This window comes from Lotus japonicus, chromosome 4 (genome assembly GCF_012489685.1).
Source record: "Lotus japonicus ecotype B-129 chromosome 4, LjGifu_v1.2".
In the NCBI taxonomy this organism is placed as follows: Eukaryota; Viridiplantae; Streptophyta; class Magnoliopsida; order Fabales; family Fabaceae; genus Lotus; species Lotus japonicus.
Genome location: NC_080044.1, coordinates 76,871,957 through 76,889,180, shown reverse-complemented (window position 1 = coordinate 76,889,180; position 17,224 = coordinate 76,871,957). Strand labels below are relative to the sequence as shown.

Below are 17,224 nucleotides of genomic sequence, written 5' to 3'. Positions count from 1 at the left end.
TATATATTAAAAATTCTTTTGAAAACAATAGTAAAGAGTTTAACAAATTGTGGAACTCCTTCAACCATGAAAAAGATGTAAACAAGGCATGTATCTTCCTTTTCGAGGTCCGTCTGGATTGAGGAGGTGCCTGTCTGAGGTTGTTCCGTTTGTGATTGCTTTTTTTAGGTAAGAAAAAATGGTACTCCAATGAGTACTTCAACCAATTACAATGATTCAATTAGTAGATTGCTAATTTGCAGTATACTAATTACAAACAGCTCTTAAGACAACAAGCAAAAGCAAAATAGAAAGCTGCCATAAAATAGAGGATAACAGTATGTACACTTTGGCAACCCCTCTGCTAATTCTGAACTAACAGAATAAATTATCATGGTGGTTCACGAGAGTAGCAGTTGCAAAACACAAGGAAAACTTCTCCGTTTGTGATTGCTGATGTATTGACATCTTTGCCTCGTTCTACTTAATCAATTGATCAGTTAATTTAAAAAAAAAAGTTGATAAAACTGAAGATCATTAAAAAACTAAAACCATATTCATATAAGTTAAAACTGAAATATGCATTTTAAAAATAACAAATCGTCTCACTCCTTTTTTATTTATTTTTTTCTCTCTCAAGTGAATGAATGATTGACCTTAGGTGTGAATTGATTATTTAATTTCCTAAAGTGTAAGGAGTAAGGACGTTCACTTCACTCTCTATATAAAGAAGTGCCCAATCAAAGAATCTCTCAGGATGCACACCATGTCCTATGAATAACACCCCCTAACCATCTCTCTTTCACATTAGAACAACACCCAACAAAACAACAGGTAAAGAAAATCATCAAAATCCTAAAAAACGCAGCGTCGTTTTATCATTTTCAGTTACAAACAAACACTCTCAATCTCAAACTGACACGGTTTTTTTTGTTGTTATTGATCATAGCAGGATGGTTGACGGCGGCCTGGAAAAGCGGCGAGGATGCACGTTCCGGCGAAACGACTTCTTCCCGGAGGAGTCATTCAAGAGCTGGGGAAACTACAAAAGCGCGATCACGTCGACGCCGGCGAGGCTGAAGGATCGTGCCATGAACCGATCCAGTGATCAAACGGAGCTGGTTGAGATCAAGTCTAGGAGCAACGTTGAAATGAAGAAGACTCTCAATTGGTGGGACCTTATTTGGTTCGGGATCGGCGCCGTCATCGGCTCGGGCATCTTTGTCCTCACTGGACTTGAGGCCCGAGACCATGCTGGCCCCGCCGTCGTGTTATCGTTTGTTGTCTCCGGTGTCTCCGCTTTGTTCTCGGTGTTTTGCTACACCGAGTTCGCTGTGGAAATTCCTGTTGCAGGTTCGGTTTCTCACTCTCTATATTTGGATATTTTTCTTCAATGGTAAAAATGTGAAAATTCGGATATTCAAGAATCTGGATATTCAAGATTCTGAATGAATCTGCGTCCTTTTGACAAGCATCTTAGGTTTTTCATGTTAGTTTTGCACCTTTTACTTTTTGTTAATAATTCTTTCCCTAAAATTCACAAACAAAATCTAAATAGGCTCCCTCACTTTCTCCTTGTTCTTGTGATTGTTTGAATAACACCTCCTTTTCTTCATGTATTTTTGACTCAACTATGTGATTCAGATAGTACATACTTAATTTCAATCAAATAATATATTTAGACTAAAACGTCTTAATTTATGAAAAACCCGTCAACAAAAACTAATTGAGAAAGCACGTTGAATCCAATGTGAAAGAAGCTCTAATGGAAGGTTGGCATTGGATTGATCTCAATTGGAAGTCAAAACATAGGTTAAAGTGTGAGCAACTCTGAGGGTGAGTCTAAAGTGTGTTTGGTTGTCCGCTAAACAAATATACATAATGCGACCACTTAAGAAAAAAAAAAGTATTAAATCGATGCTCTTAATTAATATTATTTAAACTCAATTAATATTGTTGAATTAATTTTGGGAAAAAATATTAGAGGATCTCTCATTAGAGTTTTTACAATAGAGTTAATGACTTTGCACTCTTTTTAGTATGTTGACTTCTCCTCACGTACGGGTTGTTGACTTTAAGTGACAACCTTAACTTGCTGGAAATGAAGTAGTTAAGCTGTAATGTAGTGTCTATCTTTATGAGAGGGATATTCTTTGATGCATGAGTTCAGGGCGAAGAATTTTCTTCCTCTTTTAGTCATCTAATATTCTCAACGCACAAGACCCACACACGCAATTGATACTAAGAAAACAGCATGTATACCAATTGGAGTATAATGTCAGACTCAGAGCTGAAAAACTTCAGCACACAAAAAGATAAAACGTGGTAGAAAATTCAAACAATCTGGATGCATCAGTTTAAAAAATTGTAAAAAAATTTCAAATTTCAAATTCAAGGGATATTAAAGATAAAGATTATAAATCTGTCTTCAACGAAATAAATGAGAAAGACCATAATCGGTGACCGACTAGCAAAGGAAAGCAAACGCAAAACGTCAACCCCAATCAAGTCTAAAATAATTAAGAATGATGTGCTTATTTGACAATATGTGCTGAAAATAAACTTTAGAATAGAATAGTAAAACATACAAATTGAAAATAGAAACTAAACATGTAAAATTGAATAGGTTTATACTTGAGTGTTTTTTAAATGGTAATATTAATGAGATGAAATGTTAAAATAATAAATATTTCATTAATCATGCAATCGTCGTTAATAAATTTGTTTATTTTTCTGTTCTGCCACTGTTTTTTTATGATTTTTTTTGGTTATAAAATGTTTCTGTTATTATTTTTTTCTTTCTAGAATCAATCAATTTGAAATCGCTCTGTTAATAGAAAGCAACTAATAAACGAATAAACCATTCACCGAACAAAGTTTCGAATATTTGAACACAATAATGGTGAGTGTGATTAAATGTAAAGAGACAAACAACAACTAATTACTAGTATATATATTGTATGGAGTCAAAGAGTTTGGCCTAAATAAATAAAATAAATTAAGCAACTCCTATAGATAGATAGTGACGAGTTCGCCTCACGCAATCCATGTGACCACGTCTTTCGCCGCTCTTGCTAATTATATATCATCATATATAACACATTACACACTTGCCGGCCTTGCTAATTTTAATAAATCACTACTAGCTAGTTGTAGCGTGCATTCTTGGTTGAAACTTCAACTTCAATTTCTCATAATTATTAATATTTCCTGCAATGCATGCATTAACTAGTCAAAATGGATGTGGCATGGGGGGTGCATTATTGTAACCCTGAGAAAGATGCATACACAATTACACAACACTATGACTATGTGTCCCGATAATAATATATCCACGTTCCAATTCTATTCCGTCTACCTTTATATTGATGTCGTTGTAATGTAAATGTGATTTTATAGAATATTTTAACATATTAATATTTATGTAAATTGGAGAACTAATGTTTTGTAATGTTAGTGTCGATTTAGAGTCACGTTGAGTTAGGAAAATGTTTGATTTACCACCAAGTGACTATATACCTCTTGAGAGAAACAAAAAAATAGAGTAATAATAAATGATGTGATCGATATATTTTTTTTTGATAAGCCATATAATATATAAAGATGTGATTGATATATGATATGATAGATAAAAGAATGATAGTAGAAAGAAAAAGTAAATATTTAATTGATGTTTTGTATTATTAGTGGTTTATGTATACTTATTATTGAATTTTCACTTTTTCTTTTCAGGTGGGTCATTTGCGTACTTAAGAGTAGAGCTAGGAGACTTCGTGGCCTACATAGCCGCCGGAAACATTCTCCTGGAGTACGTAATAGGCGGCGCCGCCGTGGCTCGGTCATGGACCTCCTATTTTGCCACCCTCTGCGACAAAAAACCCGACGACTTCCGGATAATAGTGGACAGCATGGGCGATGACTACGGCCACCTCGACCCAGTGGCCATCGGTGTCCTCATTGCCATCACCGTCCTCGCCGTGTACAGCACCAAAGGCTCCTCCATCTTCAACTATGTCGCCTCCGTCTTCCACATGGTGGTCATTATCTTCATCATCATCGCCGGCCTCATCAACGCCAAGACCGAAAACTACTCCGAATTCACCCCTAATGGCGTCCGAGGCATATTCAAAGCCTCCTCCGTCCTCTTCTTCGCCTACGTCGGTTTCGACGCAGTGTCAACTATGGCCGAGGAAACAAAGAACCCCGCCAGAGACATTCCGATAGGACTTGTGGGGTCAATGGTGATCACAACGACGGCGTATTGCTTGCTCTCAGCAACGCTCTGCCTCATGCAGAACTACAAGGAGATCGACAAGAACGCCCCGTTTTCTGTTGCATTTAGTTCGGTCGGATGGGATTGGGCGAAGTACATTGTTGCCTTGGGCGCGCTCAAGGGGATGACAACTGTTTTGTTGGTGAGCGCTGTGGGTCAGGCTCGTTACCTGACCCACATTGCGCGCACCCACATGATGCCTCCTTGGTTCGCTCAAGTTGATGAGCGGACCGGGACACCAATGAATGCTACCATCTCAATGCTCGGGGCAACCGCAGTGATTGCTTTCTTTACCGATCTCAGCATTCTCTCTAATCTCTTATCAATTTCCACTCTTTTCATCTTCATGCTTGTGGCGGTTGCCCTTTTGGTTCGCCGCTACTATTCAAGCGGAGAGACCACAAAGGAGAACCAGGTTAAGCTTATTGTGTGCCTTGTGCTGATTCTTGGGTCTTCAATTGGGATTGCTGGGTATTGGGCCGCGAGTGAAGGCTGGGTTGGGTATGTGATTGCTGGGCCGGTATGGTTGGTTGGGACCGGTGGGCTTTGGCTTGGGGTTCCGCAGGCGAAGAAGCCCAAGCTTTGGGGAGTGCCTTTGGTTCCGTGGATACCTTCTTTGTCTATTGCTATTAACATTTTCCTGCTGGGGTCTATTGATAAAGACTCGTTCATTAGGTTTACGGTTTGGACAGGGTTTCTGTTGGTGTACTATGTGTTGTTGGGGTTACATGCTTCTTATGATACAGCAAAAGAGTTTGAGAACACCAAGGAGGTTGAGAAGCAGTTCAATAAGGTGGAAGATGGGAAAGTTTATGAAGCTGTTTCCAATTGACATGCAATAAGGTTTATGAATTATGATCATATGCTAGTACTTGCTAATAGGTTTGGATAAATGATTTCTTTGTTCTAGGTTGTGGATGTGTGTATGAATTTGTTATTCTGAATTACTTGTACATGTGGAACCGTGTGCTTTAGCTCAATGGCACTGCCTCAATCTTTAAGATTTGAATGGTATGTTGATTTGGAAGTTCAATATTATCAAAATTATCACATTTTCTTCTTACCTCACCTATATGCACCACTTTTGTATAAACAAAGAAAATTTGAGAAGTTAAATACAAATATAAGAAGTTGATGTTAATCTAGTAATCCATTTCTTAACAATCTAGTGATAGGCAAGTTGGACGAGAATATCCGTCGAAGAGAAAAAAAAAACTCTCAAGATCAAGTCACTCTGCCATGCTATGCCTGTTCATGGTCATGGAATAAATGAATAATCAATTCAAAAAAGTTGTTTTTATCACTCAACTGCACGATATCATTATTGAATGAGTGCTAACAACACTCATTTTCCAATCCTCTCTCATTAATTGGTTGAAGTTCATATGGACCTAATATGAATTTCAATCAATTAATGAGTGTTAGGAAGAGAGTAAAAGTGAGTCTTGCTAGCATTTTTCTTATCGAGTTTTTTTACACATAATTCTACCAGACCACCATTAAACTCACAAGCTTAACAAGTCATGAAAGAAATTACATTTCCTCAGTCCAGGACTTGTAAGTCAAAATACAACAAGAATGAACCAATCACACAAACATGTTCCATATGCCCTTTTCATAACTTGTCCTCCTATCCGTCTAACCCTTATATTGGAAAATGATTCACTTCAATATAACCGTTTACAGGCAGCAATATCATATACATATACACAAAACAATATCTTGGTGTGACAAGAACTTTTGATAACTGATAATTCGTCAAATACTGTTGTTCCTTTTATATATGGCTGCATCATTTCTTATCTGTTGTGACGCCAACAACAACATTGCTAACCTGTGACATGCCAAATTCTGTCTAGGTAAATATTTTGCTATAATCCAAAATCAAAAGCAACAAGATAATCAAATCTAGTAGAAACATAAATGACAAGCAATAATAATTACCAATTTCCCACTTGAATCAACAGACATTGGATTTTCTACCACCACTGTTTGGGTCTGAGATTGGGGCATTGACTGCAGGTAGTGAATATAGAAATCATATGCATATTCATTAGATATCAGGGAAAAAAACACCCACTACATCCTTACTATGAATAATCACAAAAAATTAAAAATTAAATGAGTGCATACCGTTGAAGTAGAAGGTAATGCTCCAGAGTTGGTCGTCCCATTAGGTCTATGCATAGGAACTTGAAGCCTTCCATTGGACATCTACAAAAGACAGGAAACAATTAATAAAAATTAACCCGGGAAAAAAAACTAACATGCAAAATTAATACCCATCATATTTACAACAAACAGAAGTTTAAAAGGCAAAAGGAGAATGACAAACTGATAATTTATATATTTAGTATATCATCATCCTTTACTGATTAGTCCAATTCTGACTGGGATTCCAGTAAGTTAACATCGGGCCATATGAGTGGAGTTTTAATACCTACAGGCTCCAATCTTTAATCTTTTAGGGTGGATATTAGAGTAGAGTACACATTACTCTGATTAAGAAGTTAGTTACTGTTAGTAGTATAGTTAATATTTGAGTTAGTTACATTCTGTTAGAATGAGCTGTCAATACAGCTGTCATGTGAGCTGTCATTACAGCTGTCACATAACTGATTCTGTTAGAGTTGGTAGCTTGCTTAGCAAGCCTTGTATTCTCTATAAATACTGAGATCACTCATTGTAATCTTTACCTTTTCAATCAATGAAATTCAGTTGAAGATTTTCAACATGGTATCAAGAGCTGAGTACGATCCTTGAAGATCTCTCTCTCTAGATTTTCGTTTTTTTTTCCTCTTTCTTCTTCATCACCATGGCTGATGAAGGTCATGCACCAGAAACTGCAGTTCCTGTTCCAGTTGCAGTTCTTCAACCACAATTGGCTTCTTCTTCTCTGGTTCACAAGCTCGTTCTGAAGCTTGATGATTCCAATTTTCTCTCATGGAAGCAGCACGTTGAAGGCATCGTTAGAACTCATCGATTGCAGAATTTTCTTGTTCATCCTGATATTCCTCCTCGATTTCTCAGTGAGGAGGATCGCGTGAATGCAGTAGAGAATCCTGCATATCAGGTATGGGATCAACAGGATTCTGCTTTGTTCACCTGGCTTCTCTCGTCTCTGTCTTCATCAGTGCTTCCAACCGTTGTCAACTGCACTCAGTCCTGGCAGATCTGGGAAGCTGTGCTTGATTTCTTTCAAGCACAATCGCTTGCACAATCGACGCAGCTGCGATCGGAATTGAGATCCATAACCAAGGGATCGAAGACTGCTTCTGAGTTCCTCAAGCGAATCAAGGCCATCGTCAATGCTCTGCTCTCGATCGGAGATCCTGTATCGTTTCGCGAGCACCTTGAAGCGATTTTTGATGGTCTTCCCGACGAGTATAGTCATCTCATGACTATCATCTACAGTCGCGAGTTCCCTTGCACGATCTCGCAAGCTGAAGCTATGGTTATCGCGCATGAAGCGCGTCTTGAGCGTTCTCGCACGCGTCAGTTGAGTGCGAATCCTCCGTCAGCGCTCCTTTCTCAAGCTGCGTCACCGGCGACGCAACCTGCACCGGTGTCGTCGTCTTCTTCATCAACATCGTCGCCGACGACCTCTGAGGCTAACTATGCTTCAGGTTCCTCTGAAAACTCCTACGATGATCGTTCCTACGATAATCGCGACAGTTATGGCGGTTCTCGTGGCGGTTACGGTGGTCGCAACGGCAGTAACAACTCTCGCGGTGGACGAGGAGGAAATCGAAGTGTTCAATGCCAGATTTGCAAGAAGTATGGGCATGATGCTAGTATTTGCTACCATCGTGGTTCATCATCTGGTTCTACTGGTTCTACTGGCATGTTTGGCTTGCAGCCAACTGGTTTTGGTATGCCACTGCCTATGCATTCTCAGATGTTGCCTCAGTTTGGCTTCTCTCCATTTTGTGGTGTTCCACAATTTGGTGTACCTTCTCAGTTTGGTACATCACAGTATGGAGGCTTTCCAAACATGTTTGGTCAATTTCCTCAAGGTTTAGGCATGGGAAATTTTGCTCAGCAGTTTGGTTTCCAACCATCTGGAGGATCACAGTGGAACTCTTCTCAGTTTTCTGGTGGATCAAGACCTGGAAATCCTCCAGTTAGAGCTCCACAGGCTATGCTTACTGGACCTACTTCATCTACTACTGGTACTAACACTCCTGCTGCAGCAAATCTTAGCTCATGGTTTCCAGATTCTGGAGCTACACATCATGTTACCAATGATGCCTCAGTTGTTTCTGACAGTGTTTCCCTAAATGGTAATGATCATATCTACATGGGAAATGGACAAGGTTTGCCTATTATTTCTGTTGGACATGCCTCTTTTCCATCTCCTTATCATAAACACACTACACTCACTATGAATAATCTGCTTCTAGTTCCTAACATCACCAAGAACTTAGTTAGTGTAAGCAAGTTTGCTCGTGATAATCATGTCTTTTTTGAGTTTCACTCATCCTAGTGTGTTGTCAAATGTCAGGAAACTTCTAGGGTTTTGCTCAAAGGAACTGTTGGTCCTGATGGTTTATACAATTTTGAAGGGATGCATGTTCCAACCCTTCCTCCAGCTTCATCTGTTTCATCTACATCTGTTTCACCAGTAGCTGCTCCATCTGTCTTTTCTGCTTCAGTTCCTTTGTCCAATGTACCTAGTGCTAGCTCATCTTCAAGTGTACCTAGTGCTAGTTCATTTTCTCTTGTGTCTTCTGTTAATAATGTAGATCCTACTGCCTATGACTTGTGGCATTGTAGGCTAGGTCATCCTCATCATGAGGCTTTACATTCTGCTTTGTCCAAATGTAATATATCATTGTCTAATAAAGCAAAATTTTCTAAATGTTCAGCTTGTTGTGTAGCAAAGTCTCACAAGTTACCCTCTTCCTCTTCTACTACTGTTTATGCTACACCTTTAGAGCTTGTTTTTGCTGACTTATGGGGTCCTTCCTCCATTGAGTCTTCTTGTGGTTACTCTTATTTTTTGACTTGTGTTGATGCTTACTCTCGTTTCACATGGATTTATCCACTTAGGCACAAATCTGAAACTTCCTCTGTTTTTCTTAAGTTCCAAGCTATGGTAGAGTTAAGGTTTAATCTGAAAATAAAGGCTGTCCAAACAGATAATGGCACTGAATTTAAACCTTTACAATCTCATTTTGCTAAGCTTGGCATAGTGCATCGATTGACATGCCCCTACACACACCATCAAAATGGTAGTGTTGAAAGGAAGCATCGCCATATCATAGAAACTGGCCTTTCATTACTTGCATTTGCTAAAATGCCTTCTCAATACTGGGATCATGCATTCCTGGCTGCAGTTTTTCTTATTAATCGTCTTCCTACTGCTGTTTTGGCCAATGAGACTCCTTATTTCAAGTTGTTCAAGACTCTTCCTGATTACAAGATACTTAGGGTGTTTGGTTGTGCTTGTTATCCTCACTTGAGGCCTTATACACACTCTAAGCTGTCACTCAGATCCAAGGAGTGTGTGTTTGTTGGTTACTCATCATCTCATCAAGGGTACAAATGCATGGATGGTGATGGTAGGATTTTTGTGTCAAGGGATGTTATTTTTGATGAAGTTAAATTTCCCTATCCTACCCTGTTTTTCTCTGCTGGGTCTGATTCATCTGCACAAGGAATCCCTTCAGAAATTCCTGTTTTAGCTCCTCAAGTTCCTGTTCAGCAACAGCAGCCTTTTCAAGGTCAAGACTCAGTTGCAGCCTCTTCTTCTGGGAATTTTTCTCAGGGTGAAGCTTCTGTTCAGCAACAATCTCCACCTACACCAGCAGCTACTGCCACTGAAGTAGCTGAAGTAGCTTCGACTGGTTCTTCCTCTTCTGCTCCTATTCCTCAGCCAGTGGGAAATACTCACCCTATGCAGACAAGAGCAAAATCTGGCATAGTCATGCCCAGATTATTTCCAACTTTACTGCTCACTCAAGCTGAGCCAGCTACCACCAAGCAAGCTCTCAAAGATCCTAAGTGGTTAGCTGCAATGAAGGCTGAATATGATGCATTGCTTGCTAACAATACATGGACATTGGTTCCACTTCCCAAGGATAGGAAGCCAATTGGTTGTAAATGGGTTTTTAGGGTGAAGGAAAATGCAGATGGCACCATCAATAGGTATAAGGCCAGACTTGTGGCCAAAGGTTACCATCAAGTCAAGGGGTTTGATTATTCAGAAACCTTTTCCCCTGTGGTGAAGCCTATAACTATTAGGCTCATTCTTTCCCTTGCCATTACTAAGAGGTGGCATATTCATCAACTTGATGTGAATAATGCCTTTTTAAATGGAGCTCTTCAAGAGGAGGTATACATGCAGCAACCAAGTGGATTTCAGCATGAAGACAAATCTCTTGTTTGCAGACTTAACAAAGCTCTTTATGGCCTTAAACAGGCCCCAAGAGCTTGGTTTGACAGATTGAAGTCAGCCCTTGTGAAGTATGGTTTTAAACCAAGTAGATGTGATCCATCTCTCTTCACTTTCTACACTCCAACTTGCTGCATCTACATACTAGTCTATGTAGATGATATTATCATTACAGGCAATTCCTTGCCTCTGGTTCAGAAAGTAGTGCAGAACCTCAACTCTGAATTTTCCTTGAAGCAATTAGGCCAACTTGACTACTTTCTTGGTGTTCAAGTGCATCATCTTCAGGACAGGTCCTTGCTTTTGACACAAACTAAATATATAACTGACCTTCTTGAAAGGGCAGAAATGGGAGAGGCCAAGGGGATCTCTACTCCCATGGTTAGTGGAGCAAAACTCAGCAAATATGGAGCAGATTACTTTGCTGACCCAACTCTCTATAGATCAATAGTTGGTGCTCTCCAATATGCAACTTTAACAAGACCTGAGATTAGCTTTGCAGTTAACAAAGTCTGTCAGTTTCTAAGTCAGCCTCTAGAAGAGCATTGGAAGGCTGTTAAAAGGATCCTAAGATACCTTAAGGGTACTCTCTTTCATGGCCTGCACCTCAAGCCTTGTAGTTTGCACACTCCAGTCCCTCTTGTGGCCTTTTGTGATGCAGATTGGGGATCAGATCCTGATGACAGGAGATCCACCTCAGGCTCTTGTGTCTTTTTTGGTCCCAACCTTGTCTCTTGGAGCTCAAAGAAGCAAACCCTGGTGGCTAGATCGAGTACTGAAGCCGAATACAGGAGCCTAGCTAATACCTTTGCTGAACTGTTGTGGGTTCAGTCTCTTTTGCAGGAGTTGCAGATTCCTTTTTCTCCTCTTAGGGTGTTTTGTGATAACATGGGTGCAGTGGCTTTGACTCATAACCCAGTTCTTCACACTCGCACTAAACATATGGAGCTTGACATCTTCTTTGTGAGGGAAAAAGTTCTCAACAAGTCTCTTTTTGTGCATCACATTCCTTCTGTTGATCAGCTGGCAGATTTGTTTACCAAGGCTCTATCACCACTTCGTTTTGAAACTCTTCGTGGCAAACTCAATGTGATTGAGAAATCACTTTCTCCCCCACCTTGAGTTTGAGGGGGCCTATTAGAGTAGAGTACACATTACTCTGATTAAGAAGTTAGTTACTGTTAGTAGTATAGTTAATATTTGAGTTAGTTACATTCTGTTAGAATGAGCTGTCAATACAGCTGTCATGTGAGCTGTCATTACAGCTGTCACATAACTGATTCTGTTAGAGTTGGTAGCTTGCTTAGCAAGCCTTGTATTCTCTATAAATACTGAGATCACTCATTGTAATCTTTACCTTTTCAATCAATGAAATTCAGTTGAAGATTTTCAACAGTGGATCCCAATCTCAGATAACAGGCATGAGATTACTTGAATGAACATGGTAATGACTAATGAGGAATAAACAGGACAGTGAGGACACAGTGGTAAAAGTAGGACTAATACCAGTAGACTTAAATATCTCTGAAATTATTTATATTGAAAGAAGGAATATTCATTCTGAATTGTTAGCTTTGTGGAATAGAACAGTAGTTGTAGAAAAAGGTTGCCCTTTGTTGAAGGGGGAATCCTTTTCACTAATCAGATTTCTCATCACCAACAATAGATTCATTCTTTTCTTTCTCTCATGCTTCTCTACAATTCTTGTTCGTGGGTTCACAACACTGCACCATACTAAATTTGTTTAACCTTTCTCTTTGTTGGACCATTTCTCCAGTGGTATGTGTAATTTTAACATGATGGAAAAAACTAGTTTACTGCAGATGCAATACATTTAACTTCTTTGCTCAAATTATAAAGAGTGATCAAGCACTAAATTCAGTAACAGAACCCCAAATCCCAAGTCTGGATTGAGATACAAAAGAGGGGAAAGAAAAAAGGCAGCAAAGGTTTGTATTGTATCTCTCCCTTATTTATGACTTCATTAAAAATAAAGTAGAAACTGGGGTACGCCTCCAAATTCAACTTGAGTTCAGCAAAAATAGGGAATTTCAAGTTATTATCCAATCATGGAAAGAAAGTTAAGCTTCTATATCTCTTCCCAGCAGTTTCCTGTCCTCTCCTTTCAAACTCCCAAAAGTGGGTACAAGTAAAGGGCCAGAGGAAGGGAAAGTTAGGAACTGACAGTATCTTGTTTCTACAACCTTAATAATGAAAAGAATATAGTTGGCACAAAAGACCTCATGAAACAACTTCCTATCTGCAGGTTCAAACAGACCAAGGGAAATGATATTTGGAAGATCTTAAAGAGCACTTCTTACTTTAAAATTTTGAATATTTCTTGATATCTAGACACCAAATCATAATCATGACTATGTATCCTATTATTTTTTGAAACAAACTAGTAAACAAAAATTGACGGACTTCTACCTCTTCTGCAATTAAACACCCAGCTGATTTCTAACTTTTCTTCAGTCTTAATTATTTAGCAGCACTGCTTTATTCACAACAGTATGAACACAGAGGAAGGGTTGTTCATTCAACCATGGATGTTACTGAATCTTAAATCAAGTATAACTAGAGTGTCTAGTGTCTCTTGATAGCTTAAGAGAGTAGAGAGAAAAAATGTGTTTCAAAATCTCAAGTAACAGCCCACAGACCATGTTTTCCTGAATTTTAATATGTTTGAAAATTTCAAATCAGGACCAACTACCCACAATATTTTATTCTTCACATCCAACCAATCCTAAATTTCTAGCACTTAATTGATCTCAAGAGGATTCTGAGTGAGGGGAAACCACTGGCCAGAAAAACATGTCAAAAAGACCAATCATTTAAATACAACAATGAAGTGAAGAATAACATGACTGCTGGAAGTCACCTTAATTTACAACAAATGGAGTATGTATCATGGAGTAGAAAAGTCGATTGAATATTATCTAATATTTTTTGAAGCTATTAATGCGAATAAAAAATCAATCCTCAGATTAACATAATTGGGTCAGTATAAACTTACATTGACATTAGTAATATAGTGACAAAGAGCACATTTGACTGAGGGAGCTCCATATGGATACATGAGGGTTGTCCGGCAATTCCCACAAGGGACGTGGGCAACTTGATTAGCTGCTTTTAATGAAAACACAAAACCCATGTACAGAAAGTCAGCAAAAAACAATCAATTGAATAAGCATAGGTTATTACAATATAACAAGGGATTGTTTGTTTGAAAGACATGGAGTAAAGAAAAAATAACCAATTAAAGCAACATCACATAAGCATCCAACTCCTAGTAGTGAGCAAACAAGATTTTATGCATATAAAGCCTTTGTGATAAAGCTCTAAAAAGTAAAATGAATAGGCATTCAGCAATACAAACTGTCTCTCCAAAATTTCTGTGCATGGTTTTTCTCTTTAAAATTATTTTCTGTGAATATAGTTATTCTCAAAATTTCTCTCTAAAAATTATTTAAATCATGTCTTTTAAATAATTTAATTAATAAAGAAATAAATCAATAAAAAGAAACGTGATCATGTGATAAACATATCCCAAAAACTTGAAGGATTAAATTTATTTTTATACAAAGTGATTTTTCAGGGTTCGACCAATTCCTTCCCATGAAACTGCTGCACTAATGCACTATGGTCGCTGTCTGATTCCTCACTGAACAATCTCAGCCATCCCTTCCTCTCCTCACTTGATCCTTCAACATAGTTCCAAGTGCCAACATGTTTGGATCATCTTATTTTTCATAGGAATCAATTCTGACACCCTTAAGCTACTCATATAAGCTTCTTCCCATAGTTGATTATTCCTTCAGAATAAATTACAGAAGGATTTCCAAACATGCACTGAAAACTAGTTTTACAGTTTCAACCTCATAATCAATCTGCACACATCTTTAAGCTCACACCCTTTTTGATTTTTGGGATGCTCCCATGTCAGCGGTTCGTGCACCTGGAGTTGTTGAAGGGGAAGCCTCGAGCGGCTATGTTCAGCTCGAGTCCAGCAAGCTCGCCTCATCGGGATAACCACTGTTTAGTCATGAGTGAGTCATCAGAAAAATCATCGCCCGTGATATTAGAAATCTCTCAGCTAAAAAGATCAGGTGACAGCATAGGGGGTCGGTTGATGATGATGACTATATTTATTTCTGTTAGATATCTTTTATTTCTGATTATTAGGTAACCTAATCATGTAAATAGGAAAGTAATCATTGTAAATAGAGAAATAGGATAGAATGTATTTGTTGTGTCTTTATGGTTTGGTTTATATATAATGACCCCATTGTGTAGTTTAGATACACGAATTCAGTCTAATACTGTCTCTCAGTTTCTCCTTATTCAACATGGTATTAGAGTCTGACGAGAGGCAATCTTAATCCGTCGTCATTCCCGATGGACCCACTGGTGTGAGAAACCATGTCTCATTCCAGTTTCCGTTTCTTCCCTCTGCCTTGTCCCTCTTTTCAGCCCCCATAACTTTTCTGACGGCGTCCGGCAGACAATCCTAATTTGTGATTCCCAATGGACCCACTGTCCACCGGTGTGAGGAACCGTGTCTGATTTCAGTTTCCGCTTCTACCCCTGGTTGTGTCTCATTCCGACAGTTTTTCCGTACCCTCTTCACAGCCGTGCCTCATTCTGGCTTATTTTCTGGCACCGCTGCTTGTCGGTAGTCAACTCCGACCAGACCATCGGGATTGCCTCGGTCAGATCGGCACATCCCTGCTGGTTTCGTCGTTCCGGAGACTCCACGCGCCTTCACGCACCTCTCCTTCGCCAGAGTGTGGAGTCATGATTATATTTTTGGAAATGGATTAGTTGCCAGCCATAATTATATTACAGCATCGCATTAACATTGATAATAGCCAAACTGCACCTATGATCTGCGAATGAGAAACCTCCATGCCCTCTTGTCCAATAACCAATCTTTTCATTAATCCCCTTACACAGCCTCTTATGCTATACATACAGCTCAAAATTTACACAGCAAGATAAATCGGAATAAGAAACGGGAAAGGAGGACCTTAATGCACCCTCGCTGACCCCTACACAGGATTTGAAATTCAGAACATCATTCATTATTAACCATATTCATCAACCAAGCAATCCAACGAAACATCTCAAATTCCCAATTACATAATATTATCTAGGAAATTAACACGCTTGTCCATGAAAATGAATGACCACTAAGCATCAACTGTATAGCTACAAGCACATAAACAATACCTGGAGCAAGGTTTACAGTGTGACAGCAGGAACATCTGACACTAGCAGCTCCACGTGTGTACATTAGCAATGTCCTACAGCCTCCACAATAAAGTTGAGACATATCCATTCCTGCAGGGGCATATTATTATGGTAAGTCATAAATGTCGTCGGATATAAGCACCAAACTAGAGTATGACATGTAAATGCTAAACAATGCCTCTATATCTTACGAAGACGTAATGGAAGAAACATGCAAATGTGTACGTGGCATTAATAAAAGCCTACAAGGAAAACAATGATATAGAGAGCGGAAACTGAAAATGACTCCACATAGGATGTACGAAATCAAGGTCCGCAACCGTGATTTCGACCGCGATGTCAAGGTTTTGGAGGTTCCCGAAACCACAACGAGACCGTCGGATTTATTCACAATTTTCCGCAATTAGAAGGGCCACAGCGTAACAGTGACGCAACCACAACTGTAATTTAAAACCTTGTGTACAACTAATTCTTGCATTTTGTGTTCATAGGATTAAGCATTATCCAATATTTAATCCAGTTGGATCACTGGCTACGTAATCTATTTCTAGCTTAAACTCCCAACTCGTTCCAAACTGAACAATTTGCATATACTAAATAAACAAAGACAACGGGAGATGCGTCAACATATATGTTAAAGTTGTAAGTTTCTCCAATCTTAAAATATTGAATAACATAATGAGCCAACAAGCTTACCGGGTGGAGGCACAGCGGTGATTGTGTTGCACAATGCACAACAAACATTGGTTGCCCCTCTAGGGTAAAGCAGAATGCTCCTACAACCATTACACACAAGTTGGCTCTGCATAGCTGCAAAGTGAAAGGCCATCATCTAATGAAACCACCTAACCTAAGTATCAAATGCAACCGATCCAATAATCTAATCTCAATGAAAAGAAGCTTAATTTATATGAAACTTCAAATCCTTGTCAAGCACAACAAAGCATCAAAAAACAAATAAAAAATCCCACCACTAAAACCAAGCATTAAAAGAATATTCTTTTGAATAATTCGACCAACCCCAACACTCAATTATCAAAAATCATGAAATGAAGCTAACACACAAACCCAAAACAGAAAATAAATAAAAGAAAAACAGCAAGGATCTGACAATACCTGTGTCTCCTGGAACCAACCGAAGTGAAACAAGGAAAAGATTGTTTTTTTATCGGAGGATACAAGGATGTGATAAATGGGGAAAAGGGTAAGAAAAGGGTAGAATTGTCTCTGTTTGTAACGAGATGAGATGAGATGAAAATTGTATGGTGGATTGAGGTTTGAGGATTGGAATTGGATTTCAGAGAAGAAGGAAGAAGAGAATT

At 38.8% G+C, this 17,224-nt stretch overlaps 2 protein-coding genes across 4 annotated transcripts; one reads left to right on the top strand and one right to left on the bottom strand.

The window, feature by feature from the left end:
• The first annotated feature begins 703 nt into the window (after nucleotides 1-703).
• LOC130711153 (cationic amino acid transporter 1) lies at nucleotides 704-5,315 on the top strand. Of its 2 annotated transcripts, none has more exons than XM_057560652.1 (3): nucleotides 704-813; nucleotides 932-1,332; nucleotides 3,712-5,315. In XM_057560652.1, the coding sequence occupies exons 2-3, from the start codon at nucleotides 933-935 to the stop codon at nucleotides 5,082-5,084; spliced, it is 1,773 nt and encodes a 590-aa protein (XP_057416635.1). In that variant the 5' UTR covers nucleotides 704-813; nucleotide 932; the 3' UTR covers nucleotides 5,085-5,315. The 2 variants fall into 2 exon arrangements, with proteins under 2 accessions (XP_057416635.1, XP_057416634.1); XM_057560651.1 differs by having other exon boundaries at nucleotides 929-1,332.
• A 450-nt stretch (nucleotides 5,316-5,765) lies between these two features.
• LOC130711155 (protein LSD1-like) lies at nucleotides 5,766-17,178 on the bottom strand. Of its 2 annotated transcripts, none has more exons than XM_057560653.1 (7): nucleotides 17,019-17,178; nucleotides 16,599-16,712; nucleotides 15,882-15,992; nucleotides 13,666-13,778; nucleotides 6,386-6,466; nucleotides 6,197-6,268; nucleotides 5,766-6,086 (listed from the first exon to the last, which is right to left on the bottom strand). In XM_057560653.1, the coding sequence occupies exons 2-7, from the start codon at nucleotides 16,708-16,710 to the stop codon at nucleotides 6,045-6,047; spliced, it is 531 nt and encodes a 176-aa protein (XP_057416636.1). In that variant the 5' UTR covers nucleotides 16,711-16,712; nucleotides 17,019-17,178; the 3' UTR covers nucleotides 5,766-6,044. The 2 variants fall into 2 exon arrangements, with proteins under 2 accessions (XP_057416636.1, XP_057416637.1); XM_057560654.1 differs by having other exon boundaries at nucleotides 13,666-13,775.
• Between the last annotated feature and the right edge of the window lie 46 nt (nucleotides 17,179-17,224).